Raw genomic sequence first — 12263 nt, forward strand, 5'->3', positions numbered from 1 at the left:
ATACGTACGTAAACGTTATATACTCGACGTTATCAAAATACAAGCAGAGTATATATAAGGCTGTTATTATATACGGCGCAAATCTTTTCTGCTCTCTGAATTACGCTGCCGGACAAATAAAAGTTTGGGTTATATCGGTAGAAATTTCTTGCCGCAGCAAAAAATTAAATAGCGGGACTCAAAAAATAAAGATAATCAAATTTCCCAAGCGGCGGCGTTTTGTAGAGGACGAATATTAATTCATTCTGCTTTTTTTTTTCTTTTTCTTTTTTTTTTTTTTAGAAAATTGCCTACGATTCATCTTTATCTCTTTTTTTTTGTCTTGCCTCCGGTACGTGCTTTATTTTTTTATTTTTTTCTTTCTCCTCGGTTTTTTCTCTCTACGGTAAACTTAAAAAGGCATTTCAAAATCTAAATTTTTTTTTTTTCTTGTTTTTCAAAGTTAAATAAAACGTTCGTGGTAATTCTTTTTGTCCGACACCCGCTTCTTTTTTTTTACTTTCTTTGTTTTATTTTTATCGTTCATTTTCATTTTAAAAAGAGTTGTCCAGGCCTAAACCGGCATATCCGATGAGATTGGGCGAACGGTACGGTGATGGTAGTTGTGGTGGTGGTGGCGGTGGTGGTGGTGGTGTATGCAGATTTTCGTTTAAATTGTATAATTTCAAGGATATTATACAGCGTGGGGCACAGCTTGAGAAGAATGGAAAAATTCGGAGCAGCGTTGTGCTTTTTTCTCTCCTCTCCTTCTTCTTCCTTCTCTCCGTTCATTTTTTATAACCGGAATTTTGTTATTTTTACGTACGCCTCGATCAATCGAAAGGATGGTGTTATACATACATACATATTATACATATATATATATTAGGGTGGCGCAAAAAAACCGACTAATTTTTTTTTGAGTCTCGTGTGATAAAATGTTAGTTTTTGATGTTTTAATAGCCCACTTCAAAGGACAGCTCAAAAAAAAATTTTTACGAGGTTGCTCCGAATTTTTAAAAATGTCAAAAATCGTCAAAAAATTAAATTAAAAAAATTGTATTTTCAGTATTTTGTTTGATTTTTAATTCATGTCGTGGTGTATTGTTGTCGATTCTTTCTTACTAAATAAAAGAAAAAAACTGTATGAAATTTAAATATGAATTTATTAAAAGGTCGCTCGAAAAGTTCAAAAGAAATGCACCAAGAAATTGAAAAAAAATTATGAGCAACCTTTCAAAATTCAAATTTTGAACTGAAACTTTCGGAAACTTTTTTTTTTTTTTTTGTCTATAAAATTATACCGTAACGAGAAAAAAATAAAAAAAAATAATCGATTTTTGACGATTTCTGACGTTTTAAAAAATGTGGAGCGACCTCTTGAAATTTTTTTTTAGAACTTTCCTTCGGATATATCACGTCCTGTATATAAGCAAACGAGAAATACAAGAATATGAAACAATATTTTCCAAACAGTATGCAGTGTGCGGTTAACGGTGATATTGTTATTGTTGTTGTTGTTATTATTACTATGGTTAGAAATGAATGGAAAATCGTGAAAGAGGGAGAAAATATATGTACATCGCATATCTATCACTCGAGAGGCTTTTGGTAAATTGCGTTTGAAACCTTTCAAACTGGCGTTCCGCTGTATATACGTATATAGTAGACGACGATATTTCTTCATTCACTTCGTTATTCTCTTCACTCTCTTCTTGTACTTCTACCTTCTCACTTCAACTTGTCGGAAGCGAGAGTACGATTTTTTGAACAATCACCTTGTATTCTCTTGACTATATCTTTTCTCTCAAAGGTAGGTAGAAGGAATATCTCTCGTCTAGGTGGTTTTCTATCCCATTTACGGTTCAAGTTGAACCCCGAGATTTGACGTGTCGCAGGAAATGGTCATCGCTTGACAATCGGTACACTTTTATCTTGAATTACCGTCACTATGTACACATATCTATATATATATATATATATATATATATATATATATATATATAGCTATAACATATATATACAGGAAAGATGGACCTAGAAAGAAAAAACCTCGTCCTCCATATCTTCTTTGATCGGACGGAATTGAGCTCAGGCTTAAGCCGTACGTCCATAACCTTATACATATATACCCATATATATATATGTGTGTGTGTGTGTGTGTGTGTGTGTGTGAAGAACAATTGTGTCTATGACGATCAAGAAGGGTACCGAGTGCCGGTAAGATACATAGATCTCGAAGAAATCTTTCCTCCCTCGTACATGTATGTATGTACGTATACTTATATTTATACGAGATATATATATATATATATATATATATATATATGTACGACGGTTCTTTTTAGATTGTGGCTTAGCACCTCTGGGGCGTTTTGTTTGAGATGTGATCTCCTTTCCTCTTCTCTTCTACGCTCTTATATTTTTTTTCTTTTTTAGCCTGTTGTATGTTTATGGCCAAGATTCTGTAGTAGACACGCTGTGTGTGTTTCTGGATACACGAAACGCTCGTTTCAGGAAATCTCTTTCTCTCTCTCTGTCTCTCTTTTTATTTTACCACAAGATTTTTTATTTTTTTTTTCATTTTTTTTTTTTTTTTTTCTTTGGCTTGCTCTTCTGAAGAACAGATCATATTGTATGTATAGACTTTCGATGGATCGTGCTTGGAGTTTTTTCTTTTGCCGAAATGCGAATTAATATCGTGAATTCGATATATCATGTGTCTCGGATTTCAGCGGGACATTCTCTTTTATTCATTTTATGATGTTATTTTTCTTCGAATTATACGAAAGAACAAAGGAAATCAAGTTGTGCTTCGCAAGCTCGAACATTTTCTCCCAACACAAAGTGTTGTAAATATTTAAAAACAACTTTTTTAATTCACGATCAGGTCTCGGGTCTGTTTATTCTTATGTATTATACTCTGTGGAAAACTTCAGACGATCTATTTTCTCCTTAGGTTTTTCTTTCGCATGCAACACTTCAATCGTTGCTTACAGATGCAACGAACTGTACGATTCGCTTTTTGATGACAGAATTTTTATCCTCTTTAAAACGGGGTTTGAATATTCAATCTCGATATTTCTGTCGTACCTACCTGGCTCCGATATATTAGAGTAACGATAAACGTGGAGGAAATATTTTCTACTTAAATATTTTTCAAAAATATTTGTGTCGAAAGAAATTTTCCAAACACTAAGGGTGATCGTATTGTTAATGGAAATTTTGACGCGACTGTAACGAGGAATAGGATTTGGAATGAAATGATCTTCTACACCCTGAGCGTGTATATAATAAAAAGACTGTGAATCGACTATATATCGCGATATAGTTGTATCGTAGTTTTGCTTTAGCTTTAACGTATGAGACATTCGAGTTCGTTCAGCTCTGCGAAGAGGTTGCACACCCTCTCACACATATGTAGTAGGCGTGAAAGTAATTTCTGTGAATGGGAAGAGAGAGAGAGAGGCGATAAAGGGAATCGTTTCCACAAATACTAGAGTTAGAAGTGATACGCGGTCGGTTGAGAGAGAAGTGCGATATGTGCCTACCCCCACACCAGTAGCTAGGCGGGGGTGAAAAAGGGCGAAAATTCAACCGTGAGGGAAGCGGTCTCGCTGTTTTTCCCCCTTTTTCCACCGACCTTTCATTTTTACTACGTACATCGAGTTGTAATTTCGCCTGTTCGCACCTCGCCTCGGACATATTTGCTGTTCATTCACGGACGCGTGGCAATGCGAGAGAACCACGCGACGAATAATGCGGGTAATGTGATATGTACAGGGTGTCCCAGCTCCAAGTGGTCAAACTGATAGAGGTTATAGAGGAGGTCGAACTGAGTAAATTATTAATCAAAAGAACATAAGGTTTTCGAAGTCGCGTTCGCGAGATACGACTGGTTAAAAAAGTCCCGCTAAGCGCCGGCACGTAGGCAACAGCGCACACTAAGCGCCTGCATGTAGGCAACCGAGTACACAGCTCAACGTGGATAAATGATAAGGATATTTCCAGAGCACGTTCCCGTTGTTGGGTTTGGTGAAAATTCAATGTCAAGAGTGTTTTTGTTTGAAATTCGTGAATTTGGAAGTGTTATTTGCATTAGTAGTTTAGCGCGCATCAACAAGACCGCTAACCGCTGCCTGCTGTGTACTTGGTTGCCTACGTGCCGGCGCTTGCTGAGATTTTTTTTTTTAACGGGTCGTATCTCGCGAACGCCAGTTTGGAGAGCACATTTTCGTTGGGTTAATTTACTCAGTTTGACCTCCTCTGTAACCCTCATCGGTTTGGTCACTTGGAGCTGGGACACCCTGTATATATCGGTAATGTGACTTTCGGGATTTTTGCGCTGTCGAATTTTTGGTTTTTTGTATTTTTGTACCCCATTTCGTTTGCACACAGAAACACATATTGATGGATGGATGGATGGATCTTGATGAGAATGTTTAATTCATGGGAGATACTCACGTTAGTTGTATCGTCCAGCTTTCGCTTCCAAGCGTCGCTACGTTCGATCAAGGCATTCCATTGCTCCGATAGTTTGTTAACTTCTCTTCGTATGCTTCTGGTAAGTTCCCTGGCTTGTTCCTCGACACTTCGATAGCCACGGGAATCACCGTCAAGCTCTCTACCGGCTGAAATAAAACAAGGGTTACGATGAATCATAGGAACGAAATCTCGTCTTCCGCTTTCATGGTGGGTAGTAGTATTCTTTTTTTTTTTATACCACTCGGCGAGTTTCGATGGTCGACGGTAATCTGAGGAAATGGCGAGTTTAATCGCGGTGATAAATTCCATTTCGAAATGTTATGAATAGCAGGTAGGTACTGCAGACATCCTAAACGTACTACTCGAATTGAGGGAAATCGAATGTTGTTCGAACCGTTGGAAGTGGAGAGAGAGAGAGAGAGAGAGAGAGAGAGAGAGAGAGAGACGGCGGTTGGTGCTGATTACTAAATACTAATAACCGAGAGGCATCTGGTTTTCATCAGGCTAATGAATCTGGAATGCTAACCCATGATGCGTGTGGGTTATACGATATTGCTCGCAGCAGCATATATCCGAGTGGTGCAAAAATCCTGACAGTCGATCGGGAATGGGTTCCTGCAAATCGGATGTGTGTATATATAGATATAATCTGACCGTGTGTGTGTGTGTGTGTGTGCATGCAACCAAACCGGTTGATTTTTTCACCTATCGAAAACTGCCTTCTATGTATATACCTATACCTATACCTGTACTATGTATGTACGTGTTTGCGAGTGGGAAGAGGATCGGGGCTCTGGCGATCAGGCGCATAGCTACGCACAGTCATCATAAATCAACATAACGTAAAGCAGATAGCCGGTACCTGGACGAGGCAAAGGTGTGGGGGGGAGAGAGATAGATAAAGGGGAAAAGAGAGAGAGAGGGGGGGAGGGGAAGTTTTCGATGCCGGACAACACATGCATACCTATAACTGTGTAACAGAGTTCGCGAGGAAAAAGAGAAGCGTTTCTGATACCGTTCTTGATTCATGAGACAATTAATTCAACGACGATAATGGATCGCCACCTCCATGACCGGACATGGTATACTTCGATACTTCGATCCGTGTGTGGAAGGCCTGCTGTGTGCAGGACTCGGGCTGTGTTTAATCCTTTGAGCAAATACACCCGTTCTTCAGGTATGCTGATTCCGAAAAACGATTCATCAATCGATATATGGATTTAGATATTTTTGTGATTTATTATTGAATTTTTGCTATCTTTTTTACGATTTGAGATTTGAAAAATCTGACTTTATGCTTGTCAAGGACTTTGAACAACGCGTTTTTACCGAATTCAAAGCATAACTATTGTAATACAATTTAGGATTTGGAAAACTTTAGCGACTGTAGTATGAGTTACAAATTTTAGCAATTTTGACAAATCCGGTTGATCGTTCGGTTATCGTGCTTCTGAATACAGCGTGAAGTTCAGTAACCGTGATCATCATCTCTTGAACTCCTTTCTCGTAGCTGAGATATTTTACCTGAAAAATTTTTCTGGCGTCGCTAGAATACTGGCGAGTTATTCCTCTTTATACTCTACTAGGCGACGGAATGGGACCGCGATGATGGTGTATCTGTATCAAAATATGCGGTATTCATACACCCACCTAGGCCAACATCAGCCTTACACAAAGAGGCTTCTGTTCCGGTGTACAACCTACTCTCCGATGCTTGGCCTGCGGCTTATCCGTTATAGTTATACCTACATATATGGTATAAGTTTTGTTAGCTAGTTTAACACCGTCTCAGATCATGTAACCGAACATTTGTGGTTTCAGGACTTGGATCATCTACAACGGCGTAGGAATTGCAGTTATGTCGTTTGCGATTGAGGAGAAAAATTCTGCATGGTTCAAGAAAGACGCACGCTGTGGGTAAGTTAGTGATGCATGCTTATAATTTTTATTGGTAGATTGAAAATTTTTGGATTTTTAGTCAGTATCCTTTCCTACTCGCACTCCGCGGAATTATCGAAAAAACTTCAGGGACAAAAATTACCGTTATTATTTATTTCCAATTTACAAAGTGTGGAAAATAAACTTGTTCGTCTGGAGGCGAAAGTCACCTTAAAAGAGATGTCGGGATAGGTGCAAGTATTTCATTCGGAATGTTGGGATCAGGTACAGAGGACGTGCCTTACAAACAGATGAAAACTGTTGAATGGCTTAGTTTAGCGATGGTCCGCACGTTCGGTTGATTCAATCGTGTAATACCTTTGCTACATGTGCGGCTTTCCCGGAATTCGAACTACACGACGGAACTTTGCTTCTAGCTGTGATTCGCGGTGGACGACGCGACGGTCTGAAATTCACTCCGTAGATATAAACGACCGCTCATTGTGAAAAATTGTTTGAAATATTTTTTTCCTAACTCCTTTTTTCATCGCTTTATTCAAAATGTAACAGTTGAGACGAATTTCTATTCGAAAATCAAAGTTTTTCAACATTGTCTGTAGTTTTAATTTTCAAAACGGAATTCCGATAATCCTGCAAGCTGATTACTCGCGTCACCGTAGTGCGATGCGTTTTGCGTTGCTGCAGGCGCAGACATACTCGACAAACTCCTTTTGAACCCAGCTGTTTTCAACCTGAAACGCAGTCGTGCATGCGGGGCTGCATGACGCACGGAGTTTAAACGACGTTTACCCATTAGATATACGTTTTCTGACGATTAGGTCTTCGTCTGACCGATTTCCTCAATCGAAGGTGAAAAAATTTCGTCACAACGAACATGAAAACTTCATTTCCGTTCCCTTCACTTCGCTTCTCAACGGTAAGAATATTATTACAAAGAGTTCTATACCCGAATTTAATATCTCGCAGAGACGAAAACGTCGCGACGCGTCACGTACATACATATTGAACGAAAGAATCAAACTCGTGAGGATTAATATAAAAATCTGATATCTATATAATTTTTATGTACTTTTCATCCACGGTATAATGGGCTTCTTTTTCCTTAGCATCTCAAGAGATGCGCAAAACGCCGCGACGCCTTATCCGGGAATTCCCCTGATTTCCCGCAGCCGAATTCAAACCGTGTTATCAAAGTGACAACGGTGGTCTAATTAGCTGGTTGAGCGAACGGGATATTAGCCGCAAATTCTCCCGAGGGTTAAGCCTCGAGATGTTGGCGCGTAGCCCGCGTGGCTGCATTTCAAATCCGGGAATCTCAACACGCTAAACCCAAGGGATTAAACGATGAACAGTCATCATGTCACAGTGTCCAAGTACCTAAGTGCAGTGGGTGGAGGGTTGCTGCGATGAGTGACGATATAAATTATATTAAAGGGTATTGATTTCATTCTCCTCAATATAAGAACGATATAATTGTAATGCGACGTGTGCTCTCTCGATCCTGCGATCCGTGGAAAATAATTTCGCGAGTGAATCGCATTAATGGATGAATTTTTGCACCGGCGATGGCAGTGATTAAATTTGTTGAAATAAAAGGGGGAAGATTGAAAAGCAGAGGAGAAAAAGGAAATGAGAATGACAACAATCTCTCCGGAGGATAGAGTTGTAGCCGTAGGTATTATATATATATATACCTGCATATAACCCCAATTTCTCCGACTGACACGTAAAATCCTTCGGAGTATTTAATTAAGGTGAAAAGTTACACTTTCGGAGGGTGAAAAGTGAGAGTATAAATAAAAGAGGAGAAAAAGAAGTTGGATAATCCTTCGAGTACTTGAGCGTCTAACTAATGGGTCAGGCTGTCAAATTGAAAAATAAAACTCATAAAAAAAATTTAAAAAAAGGAAAACTGAAAAGAAATAGAGAAGTTGGAGTAAAAGAAATGCTGCACAATTTTTGTAGGACCTTTCTTCGGATGACTGAGAAGGACGTTCCGGTACTTAGTCGGGGTTTAAGTGTTTACGAAGGGATCCAAATATCTCTCTCACTCTCTCTTTATTTTAGTCACGTCCGTTCGCCAAGGGTGTCGGGCAGGCAGACTATACCTTCTGGATTTTTCACGTCGCAAAGAGCTTTGCAGCGCTTTGGAAAATAATAATAACAATAATAGTAGTAATAAGAATTTAAAAAAAAAAAAACCATTTCATTGAAATAAGAAACGCGTTTCGTCACTTCGCTCATTTCTTATTTCCGAATAACTGGCGAATCGTTTGACCGGTGAAATGACGTCTGGATAAAGTATATTTGGGTATTTATATTTCTTGTATATAATTTCCCGACACTTTCTACCCGTTGCTTTTTCTCGTATTAATCAAAGTCACGTTAGTCAAAGGCGTTAATTGCTTACCTTCTGAGTCTGAGGTGTCGGAGAGCGGAGGTTCGTTGGCGATGTACTGTCGACCGCTCAACAAATTGCTTTCCACAACCGGCCGCTTGTCTTCCAGCTGTCTTCTGAAACCGCGATGATCGTCCTGAAATAAGAATGATGGTTGAAAACGCCATTTCTTTAACACATCTCCGCACTTTAATTTTCCAATGCTATATATATGTAGGTATACGTATAATATAATATTATGGGGTAAGTGACACGTAATTTAGGAATTATAGTGCATGCGCAGGTACGACGTGCGGCTTCGTAATTAAACTTGGAAGATCAGCAGAGCAGGAAAAACGGTGAGATGCAAGGCTCGAGAGGCGGCCAAGCACTTTGACGATATTACGACGACGAAAGCGGGGTAAAAAATGCTGTGAAAAAGAGGTAAAATGTAAAGAGTAAAACAAAAAAAAAAAAAAAACAAAAAAAAAAAAAAAGAAGAAATTTCACCGCATAAACCCAACGTCCATAAACCGGTTCAAAACTTACCGAAAGACGCGTACACACACAGTATGCATGAACCATAAAATTACGACTTTCGTCGCAGAGCGATGAGGGTTCAGAGCACGAAAGCAAGTAGGTATACTCGGAATCTACTTGAGTTAAATCAGAATAAGCAGCAGATAAAGTTTGTCGAGAGAGAGAGTGAGAGAAAGGAGAGGGAACGAAGTGTTCTAAATCCTGGCTGACGGCTAAAGCCACGAATCAATTCCGTTCAACTGTACCCTTGGGATCAAGAGGAGTCCTCGAAGCCGTGCAGCAGCATCTCTTATACCTCGCGACGCTCAAAGTGAGTAAGAAAAAGTAAAACGAAATTGAGCGGGAGAAAGACAGAGAGAAGAGAGAAGAGGGTGAGATATTTTACACAGGCATTGGTTAAAACCCACCCCTTCTCCCCCCCCCCCCCCCGCCCCTCTGTCCTCCCCAAGTCTTTAAATAATATCGGTGAAATAATGACCCAAAGAAGCACTAAGTGCCTCACTCGTCTCTATAGACACTCTCGCCGGTTTATACACGGCAAGTAAAATATGGAAACCGCAGGTGGTTCTTCAGGCACGGAGGAGCTTTTTTTCTCTGAAGTGTACCTACTTTCCTTGCAGACTTTCTTAACCCCTTTAAATATAGACAAGCCTGTCGAACGGAAGGGACGAATGTTCGTCGAAATTCTTCCATGTTTTTTGGCCAAAGCTTTAGCCCGAAAGGTGGATCACAGAGGGTGCCAGAGTGCTGCGGGACCTTGAAGGGACCGGAGTACCCTAACCTAGACTAACCCAATGTGAGAGAATTTGTGCGGATGAAGAGGGTAGGCGCGGTTCGGTTACAAGGCTCGTTTGTTACGAGGCCAATATATTATTCACAAAGCTCATGATCGGTGTTTAAACGCTTAAACATGGGACACCTGGTGCTTCGTAGGCGCGGGTGTGTACGAAGAGTGGAGTGGATAGTGGAAGTGTAGGTACCTATATTTATTCGTAGATTAGAGGGGATCTTCTTTGCAAACAAATTCACTGAGGCAAGGTATAATAATAATAACAATAATAACAACAATAACGGAGGAGGAGGAGGAGGAGGAAGAGGAAGTCGTTTATAATACCGGGAGAGTTCGGAAATGGAGTCTGATTTATGTGCTCTCGATCACTCTATTGTTATATATATATATGTACACTAGGGTAGCGCAAAAAACCGATTTTTTTTTTTTTTTTTGAGTCTCGTGTGACAAAATGTTAGTTTTTGATGTTTTAAGAGCTCACTCCAAAGGACAGCTCAAAAAAATGATTTTAAGAGGTCGCTCAAAATTTTTAAAAATGTCAAAAATCGTCAAAAAATTAAATTAAAAAAATTATGTTTCCGGTATTTTGTTTGATTTTTAATTCATGTCGTGGTGTATTGTTATCGATTCTTTCTTACTAAATTTAAGAAAAAAAATGTATCAAATTTTAATATGAATATTAAAAGGTCGCTCGAAAAGATCTAAAGAAATGTATCAAAAAATTGAAAAAAAATTACGAGCGACCTTTCAACATTCAAATTCTGAACCGAAACTTTCGCAGACTTATTTTGTTTTTGTCTATAAAATTATACCGTAACGAGAAAAAAAATTGAAGAAAAAAAAATCGATTTTTGCCGATTTCTGACTTTTTAAAAAATGCGGAGCGACCTGTTAAAAATTTTTTTTTTAACTGTCCTTTGGAGTGGGCTCTTAAAACATCAAAAACTAACATTTCGTCACACGAGACTCAAAAAAAAAAAAAAAAAAAAATAGTCGGTTTTTTTGCACCAACCTAACGTAGATAAACCTATCATATGTATATTTTACTGATCGATGATACGAGGCCAGCTTCGCGAAGGTCAGCTTCACAGATTTGTCTAGAAACGGATGAGGAAACAGTGCAGAGCTTAACGCGTGCTCCTCTTTAACGCGTTGGCGATCAATATGCGTGTGCGTTCTCAGACCCGGTAGCTGACTACACCGTGATCTATACAATCGCACGTGTAACCTATAACGTCTATAGATCCGTCCTGGGTACCGATTGTTCCGAAATTCGCGGCATCGCACAGCATCCATTCCTGGTGGTCGGTTGGTATTCATGCTAAGCAGTTACTGGTGTCCGAACGGAACCTCCACCACCAAACATAATCTCGTATGGCGTACAGGGCGTGTTATACCTACCTAACCAATTACACGGTATGGTTTGAATTTCCTTATCTGGTTTACGCCACCCACGCTTGTCCTTCTCTATCTGTCCATGCTGAACCAGAAATACGGGAAAACCAGATCCATCATTGAAACAATGACAACTTGTGCGAGACTTTCACGGCGATGAATATACTTTATGGAATTGATTTTTCATCCCGTGATTTATTTAGGGTATACAGAAATTGGAATCTCTTCAAGCACTTGACTTTGGGAATAAGATACCAAGACTGAACAGACAGACAATTGGAAAACCAGATAATACTTGGTTCGATTTATTATCAAGTCTAATTCAACGTCAAGTGTTATCATATTACCGATGTTGTTGCGATTTTGGATCACTTGATTAGGGTTTAACTGATTGTTTCTCGAACAGTGTTTAAGGCTACATAAGGTGGAGATGAGACCAACTTCCAATTACAATTCGTACATGTAACGGACTCGAAGAAAACTTATATGATGATGATGATGATGATTTCGGGATGTTCAATCCATTAAGAATTCCAAATTCCATCAAACTTTAAACCCTGACAATAGACAACGATGATCATGTCAAGAACGGAGTCGATTCCCGGACCAGAGACGAGGGTCACAATGTCTTGACTATGACAATGTTTCTCTGCAGATTGCAATTACGCCGTGAGTTACCAAAAGCGCATCTCTTCCCTCGTTTGACATGCATCGAGAGTGGTCTGCATGAGTGTACAATGTATCGTGCCGAGGTGGCATGCGGATCGACGCGCACGCGCATTAATTAGGTCGTTGGGT

At 39.4% G+C, this 12263-nt stretch overlaps 1 protein-coding gene across 2 annotated transcripts in view; it reads right to left on the reverse strand.

Moving 5' to 3' along the window:
- Window positions 1-12263, reverse strand: part of LOC124414741 (dystrophin, isoforms A/C/F/G/H) — a 303596-nt gene that overhangs the window by 36565 nt on the left and 254768 nt on the right. For both annotated transcript variants that reach the window (XM_046895783.1, XM_046895785.1), the window contains exons 42-43: window positions 8774-8897; window positions 4444-4610 (exon numbers count right to left, since the gene is read on the reverse strand). In XM_046895783.1, coding sequence (XP_046751739.1) covers window positions 4444-4610; window positions 8774-8897 — 291 coding nt within the window. The remainder of the gene's footprint in view (window positions 1-4443; window positions 4611-8773; window positions 8898-12263) is intronic.

The sequence above is a fragment of the Diprion similis genome, chromosome 14 (genome assembly GCF_021155765.1).
Source record: "Diprion similis isolate iyDipSimi1 chromosome 14, iyDipSimi1.1, whole genome shotgun sequence".
NCBI classification, from domain to species: domain Eukaryota; kingdom Metazoa; phylum Arthropoda; class Insecta; order Hymenoptera; family Diprionidae; genus Diprion; species Diprion similis.